We start from the raw sequence: 25,508 nt of genomic DNA, 5'->3' as shown, positions 1-25,508 counted from the left end.
TCCCCTAAACAGGGGACATTACATCTAAGAGCTTTTAAAATAAATACATGTTGGCTGCTGGGTCAAACTAAAGTCACTTCTGACTGTGGGCCTCTTTAGTGTATTATTGTAATGAAAATATGTTACAGAAACATTTGATGTTTTACAAAATAATTTCATGGAGAGTAAGGAAACTGGTAGGGAGTCTTATGTAGTTATGACCATGATATAAGTTCATTGTCCATAGCGGGGAGTTGAAACAGTAAGGAAATAGATCTGAGTCCTCTTTTACATTACCAGGAAACTGGCAAGAGTACCTTATCTCAAATATCTTTTCCAACTTATTTATCAATCATCTTTTGAGGCGAAGACAACCTTTTGGGACAATAGGGAAACTAAAGCTAGGAATAATGATTTAGACACAATCTCTAATGATTTAGACACAATGCACAATCTCAGAGTGCTCTCAATTAAAATACGCTACATTTTCCTCTCTCCCCCAAACATGAGGTATAATCTCATTGACTCTACAACAACAACAAAAATATATATGTGGGATTGGATATTACTCAAAAATGCAACAACACAATACTTTCGTAGATTAAAATATGTGTACTTCAAAAAAGGTACAAAAACACACACACAAACAAACAGTGCCCAGATGCTTACAAAAGTTGGGAGGAAAATCTGCTTAATTGATTTTGAAGCGCAAGCTGTTTGTTCTGAATGAAATGCATTTTAAATAGTGTGACCTACTCAAACATACAGACCAACAAAATCCCTAAACAACTGCTCACAATTACATTCTAACAAAGCAAACCAATTTGTTCAAATAATTACCCTCTCAAAATCTTTACAAAGTGTTCCCCAATTGTTTTGACAGAATTGACCCCCCACCCACCCACATTTGTCACTGTGACTCCATTGAGTCATGCTTTTATTGAAGTCAAACCCTAAAATAGGGTGCTTTACCTTACTTTTGATCAGACAAACAGAAGACAGTTTACATACAGTAGACATTATACCAGAAATTCAATACCACACACACTGGTTAAAGTCCTAAAATGTATCCTCTATTCTGTGTCATTTGAAAACCTCTTACTGAATTATACAACGCCTTTTATTAGTGCAGTACCACTCCCGTTACAGATATTGTTTTAAACACAAGTCCAGTGTGACTCACTCAAACATTTGCCTTGGAAAGCGAATATTTGATGTGAAAACATAACCGTACATGACATTGCACTGCTGTGGTGGGTTGTGTTGCCATTGTGGTTAAAAGAATCACTGATTCTCAGACATTGTCGAATCTATATTTTGTAGTTCATGTCTTACAAGAGCCCTGTGATGTCAAAGAGAATGTGAGATCTCTTTACTGATGTCTACTGAAGAAAGCTGAGAATATGGCAAAAAAAGAAAACAGATAATCTAATGGTGGCATAATATATCAATTGCAACACTGAGTATTGCAAGTTTCGGTTTTATGCCCTAACACTATACAGCTGATTCAAATGAGGATTAGTTGATTATTTGAAACAGCTGTGTAGTGCTAGGACAAAAACCAAAACATGCACCCCTTGGGATCCAGAGGACAGTGTTTGGGAAAACCTGATCTATAAAACTAAATTTCAAGGAACAAATTAGTGATGGATATTCAGTTTATTTGAGATTTTCCAAGAGACTACATTTCTATAGGCAAGCTATCAGTTAAATGAATATCTAATTACATAACTAATTATTTAATGACACTTAGGCTACGTTTAGACAGACAGCCCAAATCTGATATTTTTTTTTCACTAATTGGTCTTTTGACCAATCAGATCATCTCTAAAAAAAAAATCTAACGTGAAAAGATCTGATTTGATTGGTCAAAAGACCAGTTAGAGGAAAAAATATCAGAATTGGGCTAACTGTGTGAACACAACCTCACCTGTCCAGTCAACAACCACTCCAATCTGTTGGTGTTAAGCCATTGAGCGTAGACTTAACTTGTGTATAACATGCAACAACATCTCCAGTGTAGATACTGAAACTCACCAGTGGATCCCCCCTTTACAAGCACCGTGTCCATTCAGACCCTCTTCCTGACATTCAGATTCATTGATGTCCTTCAGTCTTGATTCATAAGGATTCATAAGTCCTTCAATTCAGCTCCAGATATTCCAAGACTCTGAAAATCAGTTTGGTCTTAAAGAGCCTCAACACAGTCACAAGAGGCTGTGTGTGGAGAAGCTGTTGTCAGTTTCCTTCCATATAAGGCTTGAATTTCTTGGTAGTCTCTTTGTTCTGGATGATCCTTGCTTAAAAATGTGGGCAATCTTATCTCAACACCAATGCAAGCTGGTGACCTGTGGGAAAAAGTTCAAGCAGACAAAACAAATATGAAGACAAGTTAAAATGTCTCATCATAATTATCACCTTGAAGTACCTCAGAGTCAAAACAGTAACTTTTGGTGTAATCAGATCAAACAGACATTTCCTTACATGTTGCAAGGGTAAGAAGTTGAGCGCCATTGTGTTTCGACTGCTTGAAACAAAAGCAACATGGGGCCTTTCAGTGTATACAGTGGGGCAAAAAAGTATTTAGTCAGCCACCGATTGTGCAAGTTCTCCCACTTAAAAAGATGAGAGAGGCCTGTAATTTTCATCATAGGTACACTTCAACTATGACAGACAAAATTAGAAAAAAAATCCAGAAAATCACATTGTAGGATTTTTAATGAATTTATTTGCAAATTATGGTGGAAAATAAGTATTTGGTCAATAACAAAAGTTTATCTCAATACTTTGTTATATACCCTTTGTTGGCAATGACAGAGGTCAAACGTTTTCTGTTAGTCTTCACAAGGTTTTCACACACTGTTGCTGGTATTTTGGCCCATTCCTCCATGCAGATCTCCTCTAGAGGGGTCTATGGGGTTGAGATCTGTAGACTGGCTAGGCCACTCCAGGACCTTGAAATGCTTCTTACGAAGCCACTCCTTCGTTGCACGGGCAGTCATTGTCATGCTGAAAGACCCAGCCATGTTTCATCTTCAATGCCCTTGCTGATAGAAGGAGGTTTTCACTCAAAATCTCACGATACATGGCCCCATTCATTCTTTCCTTTACACGGATCAGTCGTCCTGGTCCCTTTGCAGAAAAACAGCCCCAAAGCATGATGTTTCCATCCCCATGCTTCACAGTAGGTATGGTGTTCTTTGGATGCAACTCAGCATTCTTTGTCCTCCAAACATGACGAGTTGAGTTTTTACCAAAAAGTTATATTTTGGTTTCATCTGACCATATGACATTCTCCCAATCTTCTTCTGGATTATTCAAATGCTCTCTAGCAAACTTCAGACGGGCCTGGACATGTACTGGCTTAAGCAGGGGGACACGTTTGGCACTGCAGGATTTGAGTCCCTGGCGGCGTAGTGTGTTACTGATGGTAGGCTTTGTTACTTTGGTCCCAGCTCTCTGCAGGTCATTCACTAGGTCCCCCCGTGTGGTTCTGGGATTTTTGCTCACCGTTCTTGTGATCATTTTGACCCCACGGGGTGAGATCTTGCATGGAGCCCCAGATCGAGGGAGATTATCAGTGGTCTTGTATGTCTTCCATTTCCTAATAATTGCTCCCACAGTTGAATTCTTCAAACCAAGCTGCTTACTTATTGCAGATGCAGTCTTCCCATTCTGGTGCAGGTCTACAATTTTGTTTCTAGTGTCCTTTGACAGCCCTTTGGTTTTGGCCATAGTGGAGTTTGGAGTGTGACTGTTTGAGGTTGTGGACAGGTGTCTTTTATACTGATAACAAGTTCAAACAGGTGCCATTCATACAGGTAACGAGTGGAGGACAGAGGAGCCTCTTAAAAAAGAGGTCTATGAGAGCCAGAAATCTTGCTTGTTTGTAGGTGACCAAATACTTATTTTCCACCATAATTTGCAAAGAAATTCATTAAAAATCCTACAATGTGATTTTCTGGATTTTTCCCCCTCATTTTGTCTGTCATAGTTGAGGTGTACCTATGATGAAAATTACAGGCCTCTCTCATATTTTTAAGTGGGAGAACTTGCACAATTGGTGGCTCACTAAATACTTTTTCCCCCACTGTATCTGTAACTGGCAGGACAGTCAGAGAGCTGTGTTAGTTACCTGGGTCGACAGAGTTTCATGACAGGATGTGTACGAAGAGAATGGCCAGGCCAATGTTGAGCAGAATCACCATGGTTATCACGATGGTGTTCGGACCCTGAAAGAGAGAGAGTAGATTTATTTAATATTTTATTCAACCTTTATTTATACAGGTTTATCATGTTGTGATAAATTCTGCAAGACAGACCTGTTCAAGATAGCAGGAGATGTTGTTAGAGCAATGAATATACCGGTAAGGTATTTTAAACCTCCTATAGATCTATAAAACATCAGAAATATGAATGGGATGAACATAAAATCTCAATGATCCTTATGGTAACATTTTACAATGAAGCTGCATCTATTCCTGTGTAGCAATTCTGTAATGACTCTAGTAACAACATTTAGCCTGGGCTATTGGAAAACCTCCCCTAGAATACATGCCTTATAGGGCAGACTGCTTAAGGCTCTCGTACCGGTCAAACCCCTAGTCTGCACGGCATCTAAAATCTAAATAATAATTCTGAACAAACAACTGTTGCTTCTGTAAACACCCATGTAACAGTCACCTATGTTTATTTACATATTTTCATTGATGGGAATTGGTCATCTGGATGACAAAATAGGTACTTTTTGCTACTTAGAACTACTGATGGTAGCTGTTGGTTGCTGGAGAAAAATGTTTGTCATGTAATCTGTTCATAATTTCACTTGTACGCTCCCAACCAGTAATGGGAGAATTGTATTGATTGTGTTAGTCAAAACGTAAATGCTGTTGAGAATATGTACAAACATAACTAGAGGGGTTATTATTAACATAACAGAGTAGAGGAGGAGGGGAGGTTACTGAGATAGGGAGTCTGATTAGTCTGGTTTAAAGGACCAGCACCAATGGCAGTAAACAGTCTCCAGAGTAACATCATGTTACAAATTTGCACTTAGAGGAGAGAGAGGACCTACTGTATGCTATGAGTCTACTTTTAGAACTCAGGTCATGGGAGAATGTACTACAGAACATGTAAGAAGAGTCTTAATTTGACTGAATTTGTTCTCAACACTGTTCATTACATGAGATATTAATTGCTTGAATTGCCTTACCTGCTCAAATTCATCTAGCTCTGTAACTTCACTTGTACCTGGGCTCTTTACCATGTTCTTCATCAGCTTGGCCTCCGCTTTGGGTTCAACCTTAGGTGCTTGTTTGGGTGCAGGTGTGGAAGGTTTTGAAGCCGGACTGGCCTCTCGTTTTGGCGATGGCTTGGGTGACAGCGATGGCTTGGGTGACACTTTATTAACAGACTGAGCGCTGGACCCTGGTTTGCTCTCAGATACAGCGGATACTGGTCGTTCATTGACCGACTCTGTTCTTTGTGTGGGCTCTGCCTCATTCAGCTCGGGGGTGACGGCAGCTTTGGAAGACTCTTTGGAGGCGGGATGAGGGGGTGGGACTTCTTCTTCTGAGTAGGTGACACTGGTCCTTACCAAGGGAGTAGCGTTGGACAATTTAGCCTCAGAGGCCGTCTTCTCCAGGGGCTTGATCTCCAGGTCAGAGCCCTGCTCTATCTTGTTGCTCAGGCGGCTGGAGGCGCGGGAGTTCCCCCGGCTGCTAAGGATGGGGGCAGAAGTGGGGCAATCTTCAGGGGGAGCAGTGGTGGTGGCCACATTGGACGAGGGGGTGGTGGGTCGGCTGTTGGTTCTGCTGTTGGGACGGCTGCTCCCCCGACTTCCACCACCTCTGTCCCCGTTCCAGCCAGCAGGGCCGAGTAGATGGGAGTCCTCTTTGCTGATGCTGCCCTGTTTGGAGTGCCTGGATGCTGGAGGGGTGATGGCTGGGCTGGGGGAGGGTGTGCAGGCTGGAGTGGAGCCAGGCCTGTCGTGCAGCATTGGGCTTTCAGCAGGTGTCAGTGGCTGCTCTGCTAACAGTTGCTCATGCATTATAGGGTCTGTGTGCTCATTGGCCTCTGAGATCTCCTGTAATGCTCTCTTTTTCATGTACTCTGGGCCTGTGGAACAACATGAATAAATGTTATGTTTGATGAGATTCTAATCTCAACAACAAGCTAACACCCTGACTAGACTGGCCATGCGAGCTTTGCAAAATAAATGTACACATACAAGTTATTCAATCAAATTATCAAAACTGCTCACGGGCGTTTGCGTAGCCAGGAGCAAAAATAGAACTTGGTTCTATTTGAGACCCTTGATGAGCTGCAAGTCCTGCCTCTTCCATCTACTTATTGGTTTTCACGAGCATACTAACCCACGTTGGTGATTGAAAGATAAACGAGGAGAGATTCATTAAGGAAAAACAAACTAAGTTTCCTCTTTTATCTGTGGATTGTCAGAGTAGAGAACACAAGATTTTGTAGGACAGAAAGGACCATATACATTTCAGGTAAAATAACAAACCAAATCTCACAGGACAAATTAGCTAGCAATAGCAAGCTAGCTAAACATTCATGAATGTTTCATGTGTGTTCCGACCTGTTCCCAAATTAATATAGTTGGTTCACAGTTGTTTTTGGTATTTTTACCTTCGTGCCATGAAAGCGTCTGGTGGGGACAGACAAAATCAACATGCGCATGATGGCGCACGCGCTGTGCCGGTTTGGCCAATATGTAAGACTAGATCAGACTAGATAAAGATCAGACTCATTTGTTTAGCTAAGAAGTGGAGACAGTGAAGGATGGATATTCCGGGGTATCACCAAGGTCTCTATTTGAGGGGTATCACCGAGGTCTCTATTTGAGGGGTATCACCAAGGTCTCTATGTGTATTTGGAGCCACTCTGTCTGCTTGTAACACAGTCCAGTTCCAGTCACACCAGGAACGTCTTGCTAGAAAACCTCATGTGGGGGGACTACAGCTGAACTGAGAAAATAGAGCAACTGCTGATCCCATTAAAGATCCCATTAAGATTGATTGTTCATAGTTCTCATTTTCACAGTCTAATAAAAAAAACATGGTACTTTAGGCTGTAAATATCACAGAGTGGGCCTTTAATCTTAACAGCTGAATTGCAATATGCCAATCCAAACAAGTTGAGTCTGTAATATAGGCCTAATGAAATATGAACTGCGAGCTGGTTCTTGATGTACAACCTATAACATAATTCTGCATGGTAGGATTTGAAATACTGACTTGTCAGAGCCTTCTATTTACAGGCTCTGATGTAAACACTTACTATCTGACCTAAAGGGCAGACAAGCAAACACGGACCCAGACAAAAAGACTAATAGATGGAGTGAGAAAAGATCGATCACATACTGTTGTTTGGATCCCAATTTTTCATTCAAGAAGATCCAAGACAATTCTTGCAGGTAGAATCTGGGAAATATTTTATCCTCTAGCAATGTTTCTCCCTGTCAGCTGTGTGTTAGTAATAGTTGATGGTGGAATTCACAGTGGGCTATGCCCATTTGTACCATAAGACACAGACATTTCAGGCAGGCACTCAACAGTCAGTGACAACTTGTTATCAGTGTCTTTTTAGATCTGCAAAGCACTCCATGGTGTCCTGGGTGGGTAGTGAGTGACTGAGAGGAGAAAGAAATGCAGGGGCACACTGTGTGGCCCTGAGCCACTGACAGACCTGTAAGGAAACTGATATGATCCCTCTACCCAAGTAAGACACTTCTTTTTTTAGACCTTCAAAGGTGACTACCCTTGCGGAGAGCCTACCTCAGCCAAGCAAAGAATAGAAACAGCAGCAAGACAGATCTTTCTATCGGTCTGTACAGCAAGATGCTAGATACCTTGAACAGGACTTTACTTTGCTTTTAAAATCTTGTAATATCGTTCAATTCACTTTTAAATACTGTTCTTGAAAGTATTGCATTACTGTTCTTCCAGGTCTTGTACAGCACTTGGCTATTGGAAGGTATGTGAGAAAGCCTGGATATCCAGGTCTTGTACAACACTTGGCTATTGGAAGGTATGTGAGAAAGCCTGGATATCCAGGTTCTTGGGTACTATATCTCTTGTCCGTATCATGCCCTGGATCATACAGTTGAGAAGTACACTTCACATACCTGGCTGATAGAAGGAAGGGGACAGTTCCCTGGCCACCAACCTGGCGACGCTGGACTCCTGGTTGGAGGCCTGGGAAGCCTGATCGGCAGCATCTGACTTGGCCTTAGCATGGGTCGTCCTGCAGGGAAACAGACAAAGCCTAATTTACTCAATATCCACAAACCCAACCTAACCTGACTTACTTGACTTATTCCTTATTCTCCTGATATACTATATACAGTGCATTCGGAAAGTATTCAGACCCCTTGACTTTTTCCACATTTTGTTACACTACAGACTTATTCTAAAATGGATTAAATACATGTTTGCCTCATCACACTACACACAATTGTTGTATTTTTTTAATTTAAGCTTTATTTAACTAGGCAAGTCAATTAAGAACAAATTAGTATTTACAATGACGGCCTACACCAGCCATCCCTACGGTGAAGCATGGCAGCATCATGCTGTGGGAATGTTTTTCAGCAGCAGAGATTGGGTGACTAGTTATGATCGAGGCAAAGATGAATGGAGCAAAGTACAGAGATCCTTGATGAAAACCTGCTCCAGAGCGCTCAGGACCTCAGACTGGGGTGAAGGTTAACCTTCCAACAGGACAACAACCCAAAAGCACACAGCCAAGACAATGCAGGAGTGTCTCTGAATGTCCTTGACTGGCCCAGCCAGAGCCCAGACTTGAACCCAATCAATATCTCTGGAGAGACCTGAAAATAGCTGTGCAACGATGCTCCCCATCCAACCTGACAGAGCTTGAGAGTATCTGCAAAGAAGAATGGGGAAAACTCCCCCAAATATAGGTGTGCCAAGCTTGTGGCGTCATACCCAAGAAAACTCGAGCCTGTAATCACTGCCAAAGGTACTTCAACATAGTACTGAGTTAAGGTTCTGAATACTTCTGTAAATGTGATATTTCTTTTTTATTTGTAATACATTTTCACAATTTCTAAAAAACATTTTTTTCTTTGTAATTCTGGGGTATTGTGTGTAGATTGATGAAATAAAAAAAAATCCATTTTAGAATAAGGCTGTAACGTAACAAAATGTGGGGTCTGAATACCTTCCGAATGCACTGTATATATATATTTTTTTTTACATCACATAAATGTTTGGGTTGAAAAAAACATGTTACAAAGAAAAATACACTGAACAAATATTTGTATTGACTTTTAACGTATGTGTATTGGCCATTAGGTCTCAGTTGATGGTAATTATGAAACATTTAGTCTCACAGTAAATGGGGTAGTGGGTATAAAGTATCGTTAGAGCATCCTGATTTCCACTACAGAGGACACGTATTAACAAGCTTTTATTAAGCTCTTATTTAATGTGAAAATATTACACTACTCTGAAAACTCACCAAACTATTCCTGAGATATTTACCCATTAGAAACAATTTTACTCACAAAATTGATAATTACACACGGTGACACCCCCACACGTGAAATATCTTTGAAAAGCCCAGAATATCCTCTCAAAAGGTACACAGTGGCATGTGTGGCTTTAGACTTACGGACCAAAAATGAATGTCCCCTAGACAGGACAAAAATGTATTGCTGGGTCTCAAGAGGTTATAGCTCCTAGCGGAGCAAAGGACCACAAAAGTGCATGTTTAGTGAACCCTGTCTGTTAAACTTTACAATGGCTAAATCTGTAGCTACTTACGTCGTGACCCAATGTTCAAATAAACAGATCTGACCTAAAAGCTGAAATATTGTTAATCAGATTCTGATCATTGATCATGACAATTGTCTGTGAAAATAATTGGGATATTCTGCTACCCTTTCACTAGGTTTTAGGTGATCACTGTTGCCACTGCAAACCCAAGCACCCCATAGACATCATTTCCCTACTATTTATTTGGAAAGATACTTTGGCTGGACTATAAAAAGCAAAGAGAACATCCCCAACACTTAAGAGTCTGTTCCCATGCCTTATAGCCAGCTAGCCCTTTAGTCCAAGAGATTTATACTGGTACGAACTAAAAACTCAGGGGTTGTGCTGTAAGAAACAAACGTTACTGTAACAATCCAAAACCAGACTCAGATGGACCAAAATACTACAGAGATTATTGTTTACAATATTTCATCTTTAAAAAAATATTTGATAGGGCTGTTGTGTGGAGTTGAGTTGGTTGCAAGGTTTATTATTAGTATTAGCTGGAGAGGGTGTCCTATTCTGCCGTTGGAGAACTGGAACAGAAATAAATGACTCTTTAACACCTCAACCCAGACAACGAGATACTGCCAGGGGGCGTTATCCTGTATGTTATATTCACAGAAGTATTCGTTTATCATGTGAATTTATTAATTAAGTTATTTCTTAATTCGAATACTGTATAAGAGGCAAATGCAATAAATGAACATTCCCAGTCTGCTGGGACTCCATTAAAAAAGTTGACCTATTTGCTGTGTAATACTTGAAAAATAAATAAAATGCATATACAGTATATCGTGTCTGCACAATGTGTCTGTGGCATAATGGCTACATCATATTGCATTAAATAAATGTATATCAAATGTTGGACCTTGACAGCACTTGGTATACAGATGTATACTGTATTGTATAATCTACAGAGACTCCTCCTCCCGCACAACACTTTCTCTTCTATTTTTCTCTGGTTACCTCACAGGGTTATTATAAATCCTAGTGTAGGAGTGAGTATGTTATTATAAACCCTAGTGAAGGAGTGAGTGTGTTATTATAAACTCTAGTGTAGGAGTGAGTGTGTTATTATAAACCCTAGTGAAGGAGTGAGTGTGTTATTATAAACCCTAGTGAAGGAGTGAGTGTGTAATTTATAAACCCTAGTGTAGGAGTGAGTGTGTTATTATAAACCCTAGTGAAGGAGTGAGTATGTTATTATAAACCCTAGTGTAGGAGTGAGTGTGTTATTATAAACCCTAGTGAAGGAGTGAGTGTGTTATTATAAACCCTAGTGAAGGAGTGAGTGTGTTATTATAAACCCTAGTGTAGGAGTGAGTGTGTTATTATAAACCCTAGTGAAGGAGTGAGTATGTTATTATAAACCCTAGTGTAGGAGTGCGTGTGTTATTATAAACCTTAGTGAAGGAGTGAGTGTGTTATTATAGTGATGGAGTGAGTATGTTATTATAAACCCTAGTGAAGGAGTGAGTGTGTTATTATAGTGAATGAGTGAGTATGTTATTATAAACCCTAGTGAAGGAGTGAGTGTGTTATTATAAACCCTAGTGTAGGAGTGAGTGTGTTATTATAAACCCTTGTGAAGGAGTGAGTATGTTATTATAAACCCTAGTGAAGGAGTGAGTATGTTATTATAAACCCTAGTGAAGGAGTGAGTGTGTTATTATAAACCCTAGTGTAGGAGTGAGTGTGTTATTATAAACCCTAGTGAAGGAGTGAGTGTGTTATTATAGTGACGGAGTGAGTATGTTATTATAAACCCTAGTGAAGGAGTGAGTGTGTTATTATAGTGAAGGAGTGAGTATGTTATTATAAACCCTAGTGAAGGAGTGAGTGTGTTATTATAAACCCTAGTGTAGGAGTGAGTATGTTATTATAAACCCTAGTGAAGGAGTGAGTGTGTTATTATAAACCATAGTGTAGGAGTGAGTGTGTTATTATAAACCCTAGTGAAGGAGTGAGTGTGTTATTATAAACCCTAGTGAAGGAGTGAGTGTGTTATTATAAACCCTAGTGTAGGAGTGAGTGTGTTATTATAAACCCTAGTGAAGGAGTGAGTGTGTTATTATAAACCCTAGTGTAGGAGTGAGTATGTTATTATAAACCCTAGTGAAGGAGTGAGTGTGTTATTATAGTGAAGGAGTGAGTATGTTATTATAAACCCTAGTGAAGGAGTGAGTGTGTTATTATAAACCCTAGTGAAGGAGTGAGTGTGTTATTATAAACCCTAGTGTAGGAGTGAGTGTGTTATTATAAACCCTAGTGAAGGAGTGAGTGTGTTCGGGCTTCAATGCTACTGATATCTACCCCAGGCGAGTCTTACTGATTGTGATGACTCCGTGAATACTTGACATACTGTAACGTTACACTGGGGCTTTAAATAGATCCATCCACTTGAGGGGTAGGCAGCACCATAGAGATCCAACCTGGACTCAGGGGTAGATGTAACATAGTAAATGTAAATCCAGGACACTACAATTAGTCTGATATTTCACTTTTCATTTGGTATGTATTAATTTGTGGCTGTCCATGATCCATTTCATTTGAAATGTTTAATACAAATTACAATTTGTATGATACTGTATGTTATGAATTGCAATTAGTACAATATGTTACTATTTTGCAAAACGTATGATATTTTACGAATTCCAATTTCTTGTGGCTGATGTTAGCTAGGTGGCTAGATGGCTTACGTTAGCTAGGTGGCTAACATTAGCTAGGCTAGGAGTTAGGGTCAGGGGTTAAAGTTATAGTGAAGGTTACAGTTAGTACTAGGGTTAGGTTAAAGGGGAAGGGTTAGCTAACATGCTAAGTAGTTGCAAAGTAGCTAAAATGTAGTAAGTAGTTGCAAAGTAGCTAAAATGCTAAAGTTGTCCGTGATGAGATTCGAACACGCAACCTTTGGGTTGCTAGACATTTGCGCTATACCCTCACCCATCCACGCCGACCAACTACCCTTACCATACCAAACACAACATACAAATTTGAGTGTCCTGGATTGACTTTACTATGTTACATCTAGTCTATGAGACCAGGTTGAGAGATCATATTAAATTACTAGAGGGACAATGTCATAAACCCTCAAAGTTCCAGAATGGTCCAAAAATTCTAGTATTCTAATTCCTAATTATGCGGGAAGCACTTCCCCAACAGAATAATTAGGTTGAGGAGGCTGAGAATCCCTGTCTTCATATAGTACAGTAGATCAACAACTGTCTGCTCTTAAGTCAACAATCCCTCTTTTAAGGGCTTCTTCACTGTTTCTTATACAGTAGTCTCAGACACACTGAGGTCTTGATAAAATGGCAAACAGAGAGACAGAGAGTCTGTTCGATTGAACAGCTGACAAGCCCATCTGCCGTTTACAAGTTTATGAACTAGGATATCTTAATATAAAACAAACTCTTGAACACTAAAACTCAAAATGATTACTTAAACAAATTCAATTATTCTAGACTAGAATGGCAGTTATAGCAGTATAATGTTATACCAGTATAGTGAGTGTAGTGGGACTTCAATGAACATACAGTATATACCTAAAATGTAAACAGTTGACAGATACGACGGGCTCCTTCAAGGAATACATAACAAACATGATCTGGTGTGTAGTGTTTAGAGGTTCTAAAATGGCCGTTCTGTTGGGTTGCCAGGCAGTGCTGTGCCTTTCCGTGGGAGGAGTGTCATGACAGATGGTGCTTCTTGACTACCTGCAGTACTCCTCACAGTCCTCTTAGATTGCTTGTAAAGTAAACCATCAGTGTAGGCCCTGATCCCAGATCTGTTTGTGTGAAGTGAACCGACGAGGAGAGGGCCACCAATGCTAGTATATTGCTTCTGAATTACTGATGATAGCCTTGTTCCAGATCTGTTTGTGCTATTTAGCCAACTCCTATGGTTCGGTAATAACCATAGGAATTGTCAAGAAAGACAGCACAAACAGATTTGGGACCAGGCTACAGAATCATCAGTGCTCACTGCTCCTGAACCAAGGCAGCTCTACTCATTGGTTCACTTCAAAAAGTTTGTTGAACAAAGTCTATGTGAAGCTGCAACCTAAATACCTATGCACTATTCTGAGGGCAAGAAGCCAGTGAATGCAAGACACTCAGTTGGTCGTCACAAACTTGTCATAGACAGAAATATTCCTCAGCACCCCCCCCCCCATCCTCAGACGATCTGCAGGTGAAGAAGCCGGATGTGGAGGTCCCGGGCTGGCGTGGACTGCGGTTGTGACGCCTGTTGGGATATACTGCCAAATTCTCTGAAACAACGTTGGGGGCTGCTTATGGTAAAGAAATTAACATTCAATTCCCTGGCAAAAGCTCTGTTGGACATTTCTGCAGTCAGCATGCCAATTGCACACTCCCTCAAAACTTGATACATCTGTGGCATTGTGATACATCTGTGACAAAACTGCACATCAGCTTCTTGGTATGCCACACCTGTCAGATGGATGGATTATTTTGGGAAAGGAGATCACTAACAGGGATGTAAACAAATTTGTGCACAACATTTGAGAGAAATAAACTTTTTGTGTGAATGGAAAATTTCAGGTATCTTTTATTTCAGCTAATGAAACATGGGACCAACACTTCACATGTTGCGTTTACATTTTTGTTCAGTATATATTTTTAAACATTAACATAAAGCTAGCTTGACATTCATTTGAAAAATAATAGCTAATGCAATTTTCCTTAAAAAGCCTTCATTAGCCATGACTATCACTGGACATTACATTTAGGTCAGTCTGCTTTTCGTCATGCTACAGCTCAGACTTTACACGACAGTCACAGGAGATACTCTGTCATTGTGCCTGTCACTGGAGCTCTGCAGAGGAGTGGGATCCTGAACTTGTGCCAGTGGGAGGGTTTTATAGTACTACTAGCAGTATGGATGTGCTACTTGACTGAGCAGTCAAGCAATACAGTATATGTTTGTTGTTCTGGGTGAAAGGACACCAACATTAGACTTTCATTACCTCTTCTGATTTGAAACAATGTAAACATGAAAACTGCTGACAATGTAGTCAGGTAAAAGTTTGTCTCATTACTTTACAGTTTTCAGCATCACATTAATTCTGACAATAGACATTCAATGTACTCTAAATGGGTATTGAGGAAGTGTATGTACAGTACAACGGTTAGAATAGACAGTGTTATCCCAAACACTCATATTTACTAATCATATGACTGGCTGCACTTGAATTTAACGTGAAATCAACATTAAATGTCACCATGTCATTAGATTAAGTTTAAAAGTGAGAAAAAAAATACAAAATGCCTTTACGTTGATTAATTTTTACAAAAACAATCAGTTTCCCACTTGATTCAATATCATCACGGTGAATTATTTGGATTAAATGACATAGAAACAATGTTGATTCAACAGGTTTTTGCCCAGTGGGAATGTACATGCCAAACTCTTACCTCCACTGCTCTAGTATCCATGATGTGTTGCCTGTCCACTAAGCTACTGACTGCTCTAGAATGCATGATGTGTTGCTAGGCTACTGACTGCCCTAGTATCCATGATATGTTGCTAGGCTACCGACTGCCCTAGTATCCATGATGTGTTGCTAGGCTACTGACTGCCCCAGTATCCATGATATGTTGCTAGGCTACTGACTGCCCTAGTATCCATGATGTGTTGCTAGGCTACCGACTGCCCTAGTATCCATGATATGTTGCCTGTCCGCCAGGCTACTAACTGCTGTCGTGTCCATGATGTGGTGCCTGTCCGCTAGGCTACTGACTGCCCTAGTATCCATGATGTGTTGCTAGGCTACTGACTGCCCTAGTATCCATGATATGTTGCTAGGCTACCGACTGCCCTAGTATCCATGATGTGTTGCTAGGCTACTGACTGCCCCAGTATCCATGATATGTTGCTAGGCTACTGACTGCCCTAGTATCCATGATGTGTTGCCTGTCCGCCAGGCTACTAACTGCTGTCGTGTCCATGATGTGTTACTTGCAGACCTGGGTTTAATTAAACACTATTTGAAATTGTTCAAATACTTTTATTGATTGCTTTAGCCTGCCTGCAATGTCAGATAGGTGAGGTTTGTATTGCGCCAGGCAAGCTCATTTAAGCCCAGCTACAGTACTTGAAATTATGTCAAATACAGTGCCTTGCGAAAGTATTCGGCCCCCTTGAACTTTGCGACCTTTTGCCACATTTCAGGCTTCAAACATAAAGATATAAAACTGTATTTTTTTGTGAAGAATCAACAACAAGTGGGACACAATCATGAAGTGGAACGACATTTATTGGATATTTCAAACTTTTTTAACAAATCAAAAACTAAAAAATTGGGCGTGCAAAATTATTCAGCCCCCTTAAGTTAATACTTTGTAGCGCCACCTTTTGCTGCGATTACAGCTGTAAGTCGCTTGGGGTATGTCTCTATCAGTTTTGCACATCGAGAGACTGAATTTTTTTCCCATTCCTCCTTGCAAAACAGCTCGAGCTCAGTGAGGTTGGATGGAGAGCATTTGTGAACAGCAGTTTTCAGTTCTTTCCACAGATTCTCGATTGGATTCAGGTCTGGACTTTGACTTGGCCATTCTAACACCTGGATATGTTTATTTTTGAACCATTCCATTGTAGATTTTGCTTTATGTTTTGGATCATTGTCTTGTTGGAAGACAAATCTCCGTCCCAGTCTCAGGTCTTTTGCAGACTCCATCAGGTTTTCTTCCAGAATGGTCCTGTATTTGGCTCCATCCATCTTCCCATCAATTTTAACCATCTTCCCTGTCCCTGCTGAAGAAAAGCAGGCCCAAACCATGATGCTGCCACCACCATGTTTGACAGTGGGGATGGTGTGTTCAGCTGTGTTGCTTTTACGCCAAACATAACGTTTTGCATTGTTGCCAAAAAGTTCAATTTTGGTTTCATCTGACCAGAGCACCTTCTTCCACATGTTTGGTGTGTCTCCCAGGTGGCTTGTGGCAAACTTTAAACAACACTTTTTATGGATATCTTTAAGAAATGGCTTTCTTCTTGCCACTCTTCCATAAAGGCCAGATTTGTGCAATATACGACTGATTGTTGTCCTATGGACAGAGTCTCCCACCTCAGCTGTAGATCTCTGCAGTTCATCCAGAGTGATCATGGGCCTCTTGGCTGCATCTCTGATCAGTCTTCTCCTTGTATGAGCTGAAAGTTTAGAGGGACGGCCAGGTCTTGGTAGATTTGCAGTGGTCTGATACTCCTTCCATTTCAATATTATCGCTTGCACAGTGCTCCTTGGGATGTTTAAAGCTTGGGAAATCTTTTTGTATCCAAATCCGTCTTTAAACTTCTTCACAACAGTATCTCGGACCTGCCTGGTGTGTTCCTTGTTCTTCATGATGCTCTCTGCGCTTTTAACGGACCTCTGAGACTATCACAGTGCAGGTGCATTTATACAGAGACTTGATTACACACAGGTGGATTGTATTTATCATCATTAGTCATTTAGGTCAACATTGGATCATTCAGAGATCCTCACTGAACTTCTGGAGAGAGTTTGCTGCACTGAAAGTAAAGGGGCTGAATAATTTTGCACGCCCAATTTTTCAGTTTTTGATTTGTTAAAAAAGTTTGAAATATCCAATAAATGTCGTTCCACTTCATGATTGTGTCCCACTTGTTGTCGATTCTTCACAAAAAAATACAGTTTTATATCTTTACGTTTGAAGCCTGAAATGTGGCAAAAGGTCGCAAAGTTCAAGGGGGCCGAATACTTTCGCAAGGCACTGTACTATTTAAACCCAGGTCTGGTTTCTTGTCTGCTAGATACCAGTCAGTAAGTTCTAAAACCTTTTTGAGAGCCTTGTCACTGCATGGGGGACTGGTTAGCAAACTGTTCCAACAGACCACAATGTTGTCTTCAGGTTTAGTTGAGGATACTAACACCATAAACATAGTACATTTTTAGGTCTTAAGAAGCAAGTCTGTAGTCATTCAAGTAAGCAATACTTGGTTGTTTAATTCATTGATGAGCTGTTTTACAGCAGTACTACTTCTACAGTAAACTATGATGTGACGTTACTAGTCTAGCGTGTCAGACAGAGCGTAGACTATTTAGTAGAGAAAACATCCTTTGGCTGTGGCTTACTGTGACTGGGCAGGAAAGATGAAGGAAGACGGGAGAGCAACAGCAATCAGCTGTTGCCTGCATTCCCTTGTGATTGTGATACAGCAACAGTGTGTGCCTGCCCTTATTTAGCCAGCCAGTCAGGGCTCCAGTTTGTACTGAGTACTGACACTAGGCCTTTTTCTATCTGTGCGTCATTTACACCCAGACAGTCCCAGACAGTCGTGGCCTCTTCTTCCTTCAGATACTCTGAAGAGACTCAGCCCACATCAGACACACACACGTGCGCACACACAATACCAGGGACAACTCAAAATATTAACTGAAAGTCATGGCAGGGAGGCATGGGGGCAGAGAGGGAGCATTAACTAACCTAACCTGCGGGCGGCTGAGTGTCTCAATAAACCAACCACGTCTCAGAGAATTTCTTATAAATCTGTACAATATGTTACGAATTGCAATTCGCACAATATGTTACGAATTTACAAACTTACAATTTGTTACAAATTTGCAAAATGTATGATATGTTACGAATTCCAATTTGTTGTGACTAACATTAGCTAGGTGGCTAATGCTAACATTAGCTTGCTGGCTAACATTAGCTAGGCTAGGGCTTAGGGTTAAGGTTAGGGTTAATGTTAGGAGTTAGGTTAAAGGGTTAAGGTTAGGGTTAGGATCAGGGTTAGCTAACATGCTAAGTAGTTGTAAAGTAGCTAAGAAGTAGTAAGTAGTTCAAAAGTTGCTAATGAGCTAAAGTACAAAAGTTGTCTGTGATGAGATTCGAACATGCAACCTATACACACACCCATCCACCCCGACCAACCACACTCATTTTTGCCTTAAATAAACTGCTGTCTTATGTAACCATACCAAACGTAACATATCTTAGTAATTTGACTGTCCCGGATTTACATTTATTATGATACGTCTATACTATGAGACCAGGCTGAATAAATAGGTTGTATTTATAAACCCCTGACTTAATGGCTGATGGTTATTTGGCCCTGGCACCTTGGCTGTTGCCTGTGCAGTGGACAGGGAGCACTGCTGCTCTGCTGTCAGGGACATGGTTCACGTCATGCAAAAGGATACCATCCTGGCTAGCTGCCCTGCCCTGTCCTCCACCCCACAACAACAGAGCAGAAGGCTTCAATGGAAAACTCCTCTGGATATAGGGGTGATTCAATCACTTCCCAGTTCTATTTCTAGAATACAAGTGACAATCTTCTCATGACTGTTTCCAGAGTAGCAATATGATTAAGTAGAATATATATTTTTTTGCATCACTATTGCATTACTGGCTGTTAGAGATTCTGGGTACCACTAAAATGAGCTGGATGTATGGGACAATCAGATTTGACCTCATCCATTGATGAAAAAGTAAAGAGACCTGACAGGTTATAACCACTGTGGTGTCCTTAATCCACTAAGTGTGTTTCCACAGTAAGTCCTCAAAAGGCTTCTGGTTGTTTCAGATGTCTATTCATGGAGTCTTCGGGACTAGGCCTGTCTAGAAGATGATGTGGCTGAGCCTTAAAACAATACAAAACACATTTGGCCCATAATTCTTGTAATACTGCTTGTCTCAGTGGTAAAATATTTAGATTTCCATCTGTCTAGGAGTCAGCACAGGATCTGCAGTTCATCAGCCTGAGTATATGTCTCAAATGGCAACCTTTTCCCGGTGTAGTGCACTAATTTTGACCAGAGCACTATGGGCCCTGGTGAAAAGTATTGCACTATAAAGGCAATAGGGTGACATTTGGGACGTAAACCTACTGTTGTAAACACAGGGCTTATTTCAGGTGCTGCTGTGGCTTACAGTAGATCTAAAAGCTGCTGCCTTCTATGGTGAGGCACGAAAGAAACCTCTGTCATCTTGAAAGTCAGCGACTGGGTTTCTCTGTGTCGGTAGCATAAGCATGTATGGACAAATTAGGTCTAGCCGGCCTACAGTAAACAAAGAACAAAATCATATTCAAAACTTAATTGTAAAGAGATGCCTCAGAGATTTCCTTCCCTATCAGTTTAAGCAAATAGGGGAGTCTCAACCAACACCCTCTCTCAAAAGTGTACTGTATCAATATAAATTGAAGTGCACTGCAGATAATGATTTCCTGCCACAATGCCTAACACACACACAAATGACAGAGGTAAGAGGGGTGTCACGTAATCAATCAGACTTTGGTGTAATGGTGACATGGGCCTTTCTCTAAAAAGTATGTTTGGTTCCCTGACATCCCCCTTACCTTACCTTGTATGGGGGGCTGCACAATAAACTGAAACCATGGCATTGCTTCTGCTGTCGAACTTGACATTGATTTCTGTGTGACATGGCTGACTTTGCCCCATACACTGCAGGAAAAGAATGGCCTTCGTTGTTTGAGGCACTGTGCTGTCAACGAACAGTGGTGCTAATTTGTCAAGGAACAGCCTTCTACTACAACGGTTGCCCTCTGTATAGCACACAAGAGAAGCAGGAAAACTAGAAGAATGCAGAATGCAGAAGAATTTCAAAAAAGACTAGATGAGACAGGGTGGCACACAGACATTGTCCTTTTCTCTTCAGTCTGTTACAAGCTGTATATAATGACTCCACACAGAATAAGTCACTTTTTTCTCTCTGTCTTCTATGGCTCCTATTGTGACCACAGCCAGAGAAATCACAGGAGCAACACCTGCAAGTGCTGAATCTGATCTAATTCAATTCCATGTACTGTTATGCAGAGGTAGGCATCAGTGTCTAAAACATTCGACATTGACATTGAAGCAGAGCCTTGCTCTTGTGGGTGCATTTCTTGGGGAATTGCTAAAAGGAATAGTGGGAGGAGAGGCATAGGGTGAGTTGTTATAGAGAAGAAATGTGGTGTACTTGAAGGATATAAAAAGTGTTACTGAAAATGTGTCTGATCATGATCACCTAGTCTATCCCAGTAATGAATATGCATGGTCTTTTCCATACCTGGAGGCAGCGATCTCTGCTTTCTGTTTGGCGATGGCTGCCGCCCGCTGAGCTCCCTCCACACTGCGCTCCACTTTCTGCCTGATCTTGCTGCCCTTCAGTTGGATAACCCTCTTCTTCATGGCCTTCACCAGCATGTTGTTCATATACTTTCCTTCCTCCTTCCCTCCTTCCGCAAAGGTAGTGCATCCATAGCCGTGTCGCTGGTTGTCCAGCCATTCGCCTTCATACTTTAGCCCACTGGAACGTTCGCTTATTCCATAGCCTGAACGCTTGTCGTTCTTCCACTCACCCATGTAAACCTCTGTCGTGGTGGCATCGATGTCGGCCTCCACAGGGGGGAAATCCTCTGCCCCGGCTAGGCTCTCATCTCCCAGACTGATGGTGGAGTTGGCATCGCTGGCCACATCGCTGGCCGCTGAACTCAACGCTGACTCGCTCCTCGCTCCCAGGAAGCTTAGCTTGCTCCTCACGCTGGATAAGGAAGTACGGGAGTCAGACTTCTTCAGTTTCCCCAGGAGAGACCCCCTTCGGAACAGGCCCTTCTTCTTGGGCTTGACGGCGTCTGGGTCTACCTGGAGCGTGAGGGCAAAGCCACCCCGGGAGGGTCCCAGCTGGGTGGGTGTGGTGACTCGGGCCTCCTGGCCGGCGGCGTTGGTGGCGATGATGACGGGGACGTCCTGCTGAAGCAGGGTGCCATTACTTTGCTCACTGCGGAGGGATGTGAGGGAAGTGCGGAGAGGGGAACGAACCACCGCCGCCATGCCGTAAGGCACGCTCTGGCGTACTCCGTACCCGTGTCGCATGCCGCCAGTAAATTGGCCCTGAAATGTGCCTGGAAAGACAAGAGAGGGAATTGATAGATATGTTAACATCTGGCGAAATAGCCAATAAAAAATTAAGCTTTGTCGGCCTCTGATTTGATTGAAAATGTTTGGGCTAGCTGTTTAACTCACACCAAGTGATCACCCTTATATAATTGCAAGCACTTCAACAGTGAGACAAGATGAGTGGTTTTGTTTCGAAAGTAACCAGAACTTTTTCCTGCACTGTGAAGTGCATTGGCATAGTCAGCCTATACGGTTTGATACAGTAGGTATCATACACTGACCTAAAATATAAACACAACATGTAAAGTGTTTCATGAGCTGAAATAAAAGATTCCAGAAATGTTTCATATGCACAATTGTTTTTTCTTCAAATTTTGTGTACACATTTGTTTACATTCCAGTTAGTGAGCATTTCTCTTATGCCAAGATAATTCCCCCACCTGACAAACGTGGCATACAAGAAGCTGATTAAACAGCATGACCATTACACAGGTGCACCTTGTGCTGGGGGCAATAAAAGCACACTCTAAAATGTGTATGGGCAGGCATAAGCTACAGACAACGACCACAACTGCATTTTATCTATAGCAATGTAAATGCACAGAGATACCGTGATAAGATTCTGAGGCCCATTGTCGTGCCATTCATCCGCCACCATCACCTCGTGTTTTATCATGATAATGCATGGCCCCATGTCACAAGGATCTGTACACAATTCCTGGAAGCTGAAAATGTCCCAGTTCTTCCATGGCCTGCAAACTCACCAGAAATGTCACACATTGAGCATGTTTGGGATGCTCTGGATCAACATGTACGACATCCTGTTCCAGTTCCTGCCAATATCCAATAACTTTGCACAGCCGTTGAAGAGGAGCGGGACAACATTACACAGGCCACAATCAACAGACTGATCCACTCTATGTGAGGTGGTCACATCAGATACTGACTGGTTTTCTGATCCACACACATACTTTAAAAAAAAAAGATATCTGTGACCAACAAATCCATAGATTAGGGCCTAGTGAATTTATTTCAATTGAATGATTTCCTTATATGAACTGTATCTCAGTAAAATCTTTGAAATTGTTGCATGTTGCGTTTACATTTTTGTTCAGGGTAGTTGGAAAGTCTGTAGTTCAACTAAAGTTATTAATGTGGCTCAAACTAATCATGGGTCTCTCATGCAAAATCAGACATGTGTCTGGATGCCATCGGCTGTAGCTATAGCTAGGCCGTCTGCTGGGCTATTATTACTTCCTGACACATGGTGTCAGAACCTCCCAATCAACCAATCAAAAGGGCCCACAACTGATGAGTCAGCTACTGAGGGCACCAGGGGCTTTAAACAGACAGCACTGCCACCAATATCATTGGTGTGATCTCTCAGCAGGTTCAAGTGTAGTGCCAGTATGAGGACAATATAGCTTGGTCCGAGATCTCTACTGTATGTGTGTTTGTCAACTCCTCTGACTATTAGTTAATTCAACAGTAGAGCAATCAGTGTTTCTCCTCCTGTTTCTTTCATTTACTCTCACCGGTTCTTTGGGGCCTATACAATGTCTCAGAGTAGGAGTGCAGTTTTTCCTTTTAGCTCATAATGAATACAATTGCATGGACAGTGGGGGACCTGATTCTAGATCCGCACTTTTACTCTAGGCCCATGACTTATTGTGTGTGTGTGTTTGCACGCGTGTTCGTTCGTGTGACAGCAATTGAAACAATAACTTCCACATAAAAACACAGCTTAACATCCCACAACATAGCACACACTTTGTATGGACACACACTGCTAATGCGCCATCCACTGCCACTATCGTTTGGCAAGAGGCCCTTAGGAATGGGCAAGATCCCAATGGACCATCTGCAGCAACACTTGGGTTCCTCTCCTTGGTTCACTGCTGCAAGCTTGAGTCACTCATTCTCTCATAAAACACCCAAATGGAACATTAGTATTGTAGTGTAGTGTATAGCCCACTATGCTTTGTTGATAACCACTCATATTCCTGCTCTTATATTCTCAGCTGCACCTGGATATATCAGCAGAAACCAAAACTACATACCTGTCCTATGTAATTAACTACCTCTACCCTTTACCTTCTTCAAATGTTAAATGTCAGGTATGACAGATGTCAATGAGGCTAATAGATGTCCTATTGTTATTACACAGTTATTACATATTACAAATGCAACATTCCCATGTTGTGTCTAGGAAGTACATGATGTGTCTAGGAAGTACTCCACCAGATTCAGGACAACATATAAATAAAGGAATAAAAAACATACCACCATCAGCATAGGTCTCTGTGCCATATCCATCTTGCAATCCGTTATTCCACGTTCCTTCATACTTCGCCCCACTACCAACACTCAGCCTCAAGCCATATCTCCCCTTGAAGCCATGAGTCCATTCTCCCTTGTAAACCCAATGTCCTTTAGTCTCAACTCCAAGACCATGGCGCTTCCCTTGCGACCAGAAGCCTTCATAGGCGTTTCCGCTTGGCCAGGTGTAGACTCCAACCACCTCAAACCCGTAATTCCAGGAGCCGGAGAACTCGCCCTGCCCTTTAGGTCCGGTGCAGATCCCATGCCCATGGGCTTTGCCACCTTCCCAACCACCACAATAAGCTCCACCATCATCAAATTCAAAACGACCTCCACTCATACCTTCCCTTCTGTGACTGCAGACAAAAAAAATGTAGTTTTAAAGGCGGAGTCAAATCAATGACTTTTTGAAAATGTTGGTAAAGATCAAATATTTTCTGTCAGAATGGATCCGCCTTCACCTGTCATCAAAAACGATTTAAGAGATCCTTGGCACTGTGCTTAGAATATGTTCTTTGTATTTGTTCTTGAATATTTTGGGGGTATTTTCCATGTAGCCTTGCACTCTATAGACACTTCAAATCAATTTGTTTCAGACGCGCATTTTAGTCTACTTAATGATCTCTTATTCCCTTTGATTATTCCAGTACTCTTCTTCTATTGATCGCTGTTCGATTTCAGAGTCATGAACTTCATAAAGGATCTGTGCTGACTGAGTAAGATGTGTTACGGTTGTTTTTCCTACTAATATGCGATTATTTAGTTGAACAGTTTTTGGATGTCTTCTTTTTCTGGTTGAGCCAGGGATCTTGCATGGCTTTCCAAGGTGGCCATAGAAAAGCCCCTTGCCCCTGTCCCTGCCTCCCCTCACTGGCGCTGCTATCACCAAACAGTTGGTGCTATTGGAAATGTTTTAGCAGACCTAACAAGGCGACCAGATCCACACACACTGTTCCAAAAATACAACCCAATCCTTACGCTGCTGCAAGGAGTGATGCCAGATCACTTGCCACTTCGGGGTTGGGCGTGCATATGGTCTATCTACAGTCACATACTCTAATCTAGTGCATTTTAAATAGGCCCCAATCTTCTATTTAACGCTTCAACCAATTGTGCACCACCAACAACGTATGGTGAAAGTAAAATGTCAAAATATTTAAAAGATGGCGTAATAGTTTAGTAATTGCTAAATAGTAGCACTGCTAAAATACAGTAAGTATTCCCTTTACTGGGACCAATAGACAACGACTTGGATGGGAAATAAGTAAGCTATAACGGTAAATACTCAACCAAATTGTACTAAAACTTAGCTGCAACCACACTCTTATTGCTTATTCATTTGACGCATCTTAAAACTTGCATTTCTGCATTTACAGTGGCCGAATTTCTATTGAACCATTTCATATTTTTCACACCCCTTCGTTCATTATGCACTTGATTTGCACACTTAGTTTTACGCCGCCTTGAGGCTTGCCTGGGATATCTTTTGGCACTAAAGTCCAGTGACTCGGATCCTGATTGCT

General features: G+C 41.4%; 1 protein-coding gene across 1 annotated transcript; it reads right to left on the bottom strand.

Annotated features, from left to right (window-relative positions):
- Positions 1-571: 571 nt before the first annotated feature.
- Positions 572-24,978, bottom strand: LOC139416765 (junctophilin-2-like). Its single transcript, XM_071165819.1, has 6 exons — positions 23,947-24,978; positions 20,834-21,668; positions 8,126-8,244; positions 5,192-6,096; positions 4,115-4,211; positions 572-2,327 (listed from the first exon to the last, which is right to left on the bottom strand). Exons 1-5 carry the CDS (start codon positions 24,323-24,325, stop codon positions 4,131-4,133), a joined length of 2,319 nt encoding a protein of 772 aa, XP_071021920.1. The 5' UTR covers positions 24,326-24,978; the 3' UTR covers positions 572-2,327; positions 4,115-4,130.
- Between the last annotated feature and the right edge of the window lie 530 nt (positions 24,979-25,508).

This window comes from Oncorhynchus clarkii, chromosome 9 (assembly GCF_045791955.1).
Source record: "Oncorhynchus clarkii lewisi isolate Uvic-CL-2024 chromosome 9, UVic_Ocla_1.0, whole genome shotgun sequence".
Taxonomy (NCBI): Eukaryota; Metazoa; Chordata; class Actinopteri; order Salmoniformes; family Salmonidae; genus Oncorhynchus; species Oncorhynchus clarkii.
This window is presented reverse-complemented; position numbering and strand designations above follow the sequence as displayed.

Coding starts and splice junctions, on each gene's coding strand:
- LOC139416765 (XM_071165819.1), bottom strand. CDS start 24,325: ATGAGTGGAGGTCGTTTTGAATTTGATGATGGTGGAGCTTATTGTGGT. Junction 8,245..20,833: donor GCAGAGATCGCTGCCTCCAG/GTATGGAAAAGA, acceptor GTTTCCCTGCAG/GACGACCCATGCTAAGGCCA. Junction 6,097..8,125: donor CCCTTCCTTCTATCAGCCAG/GTATGTGAAGTG, acceptor GTTGTTCCACAG/GCCCAGAGTACATGAAAAAG.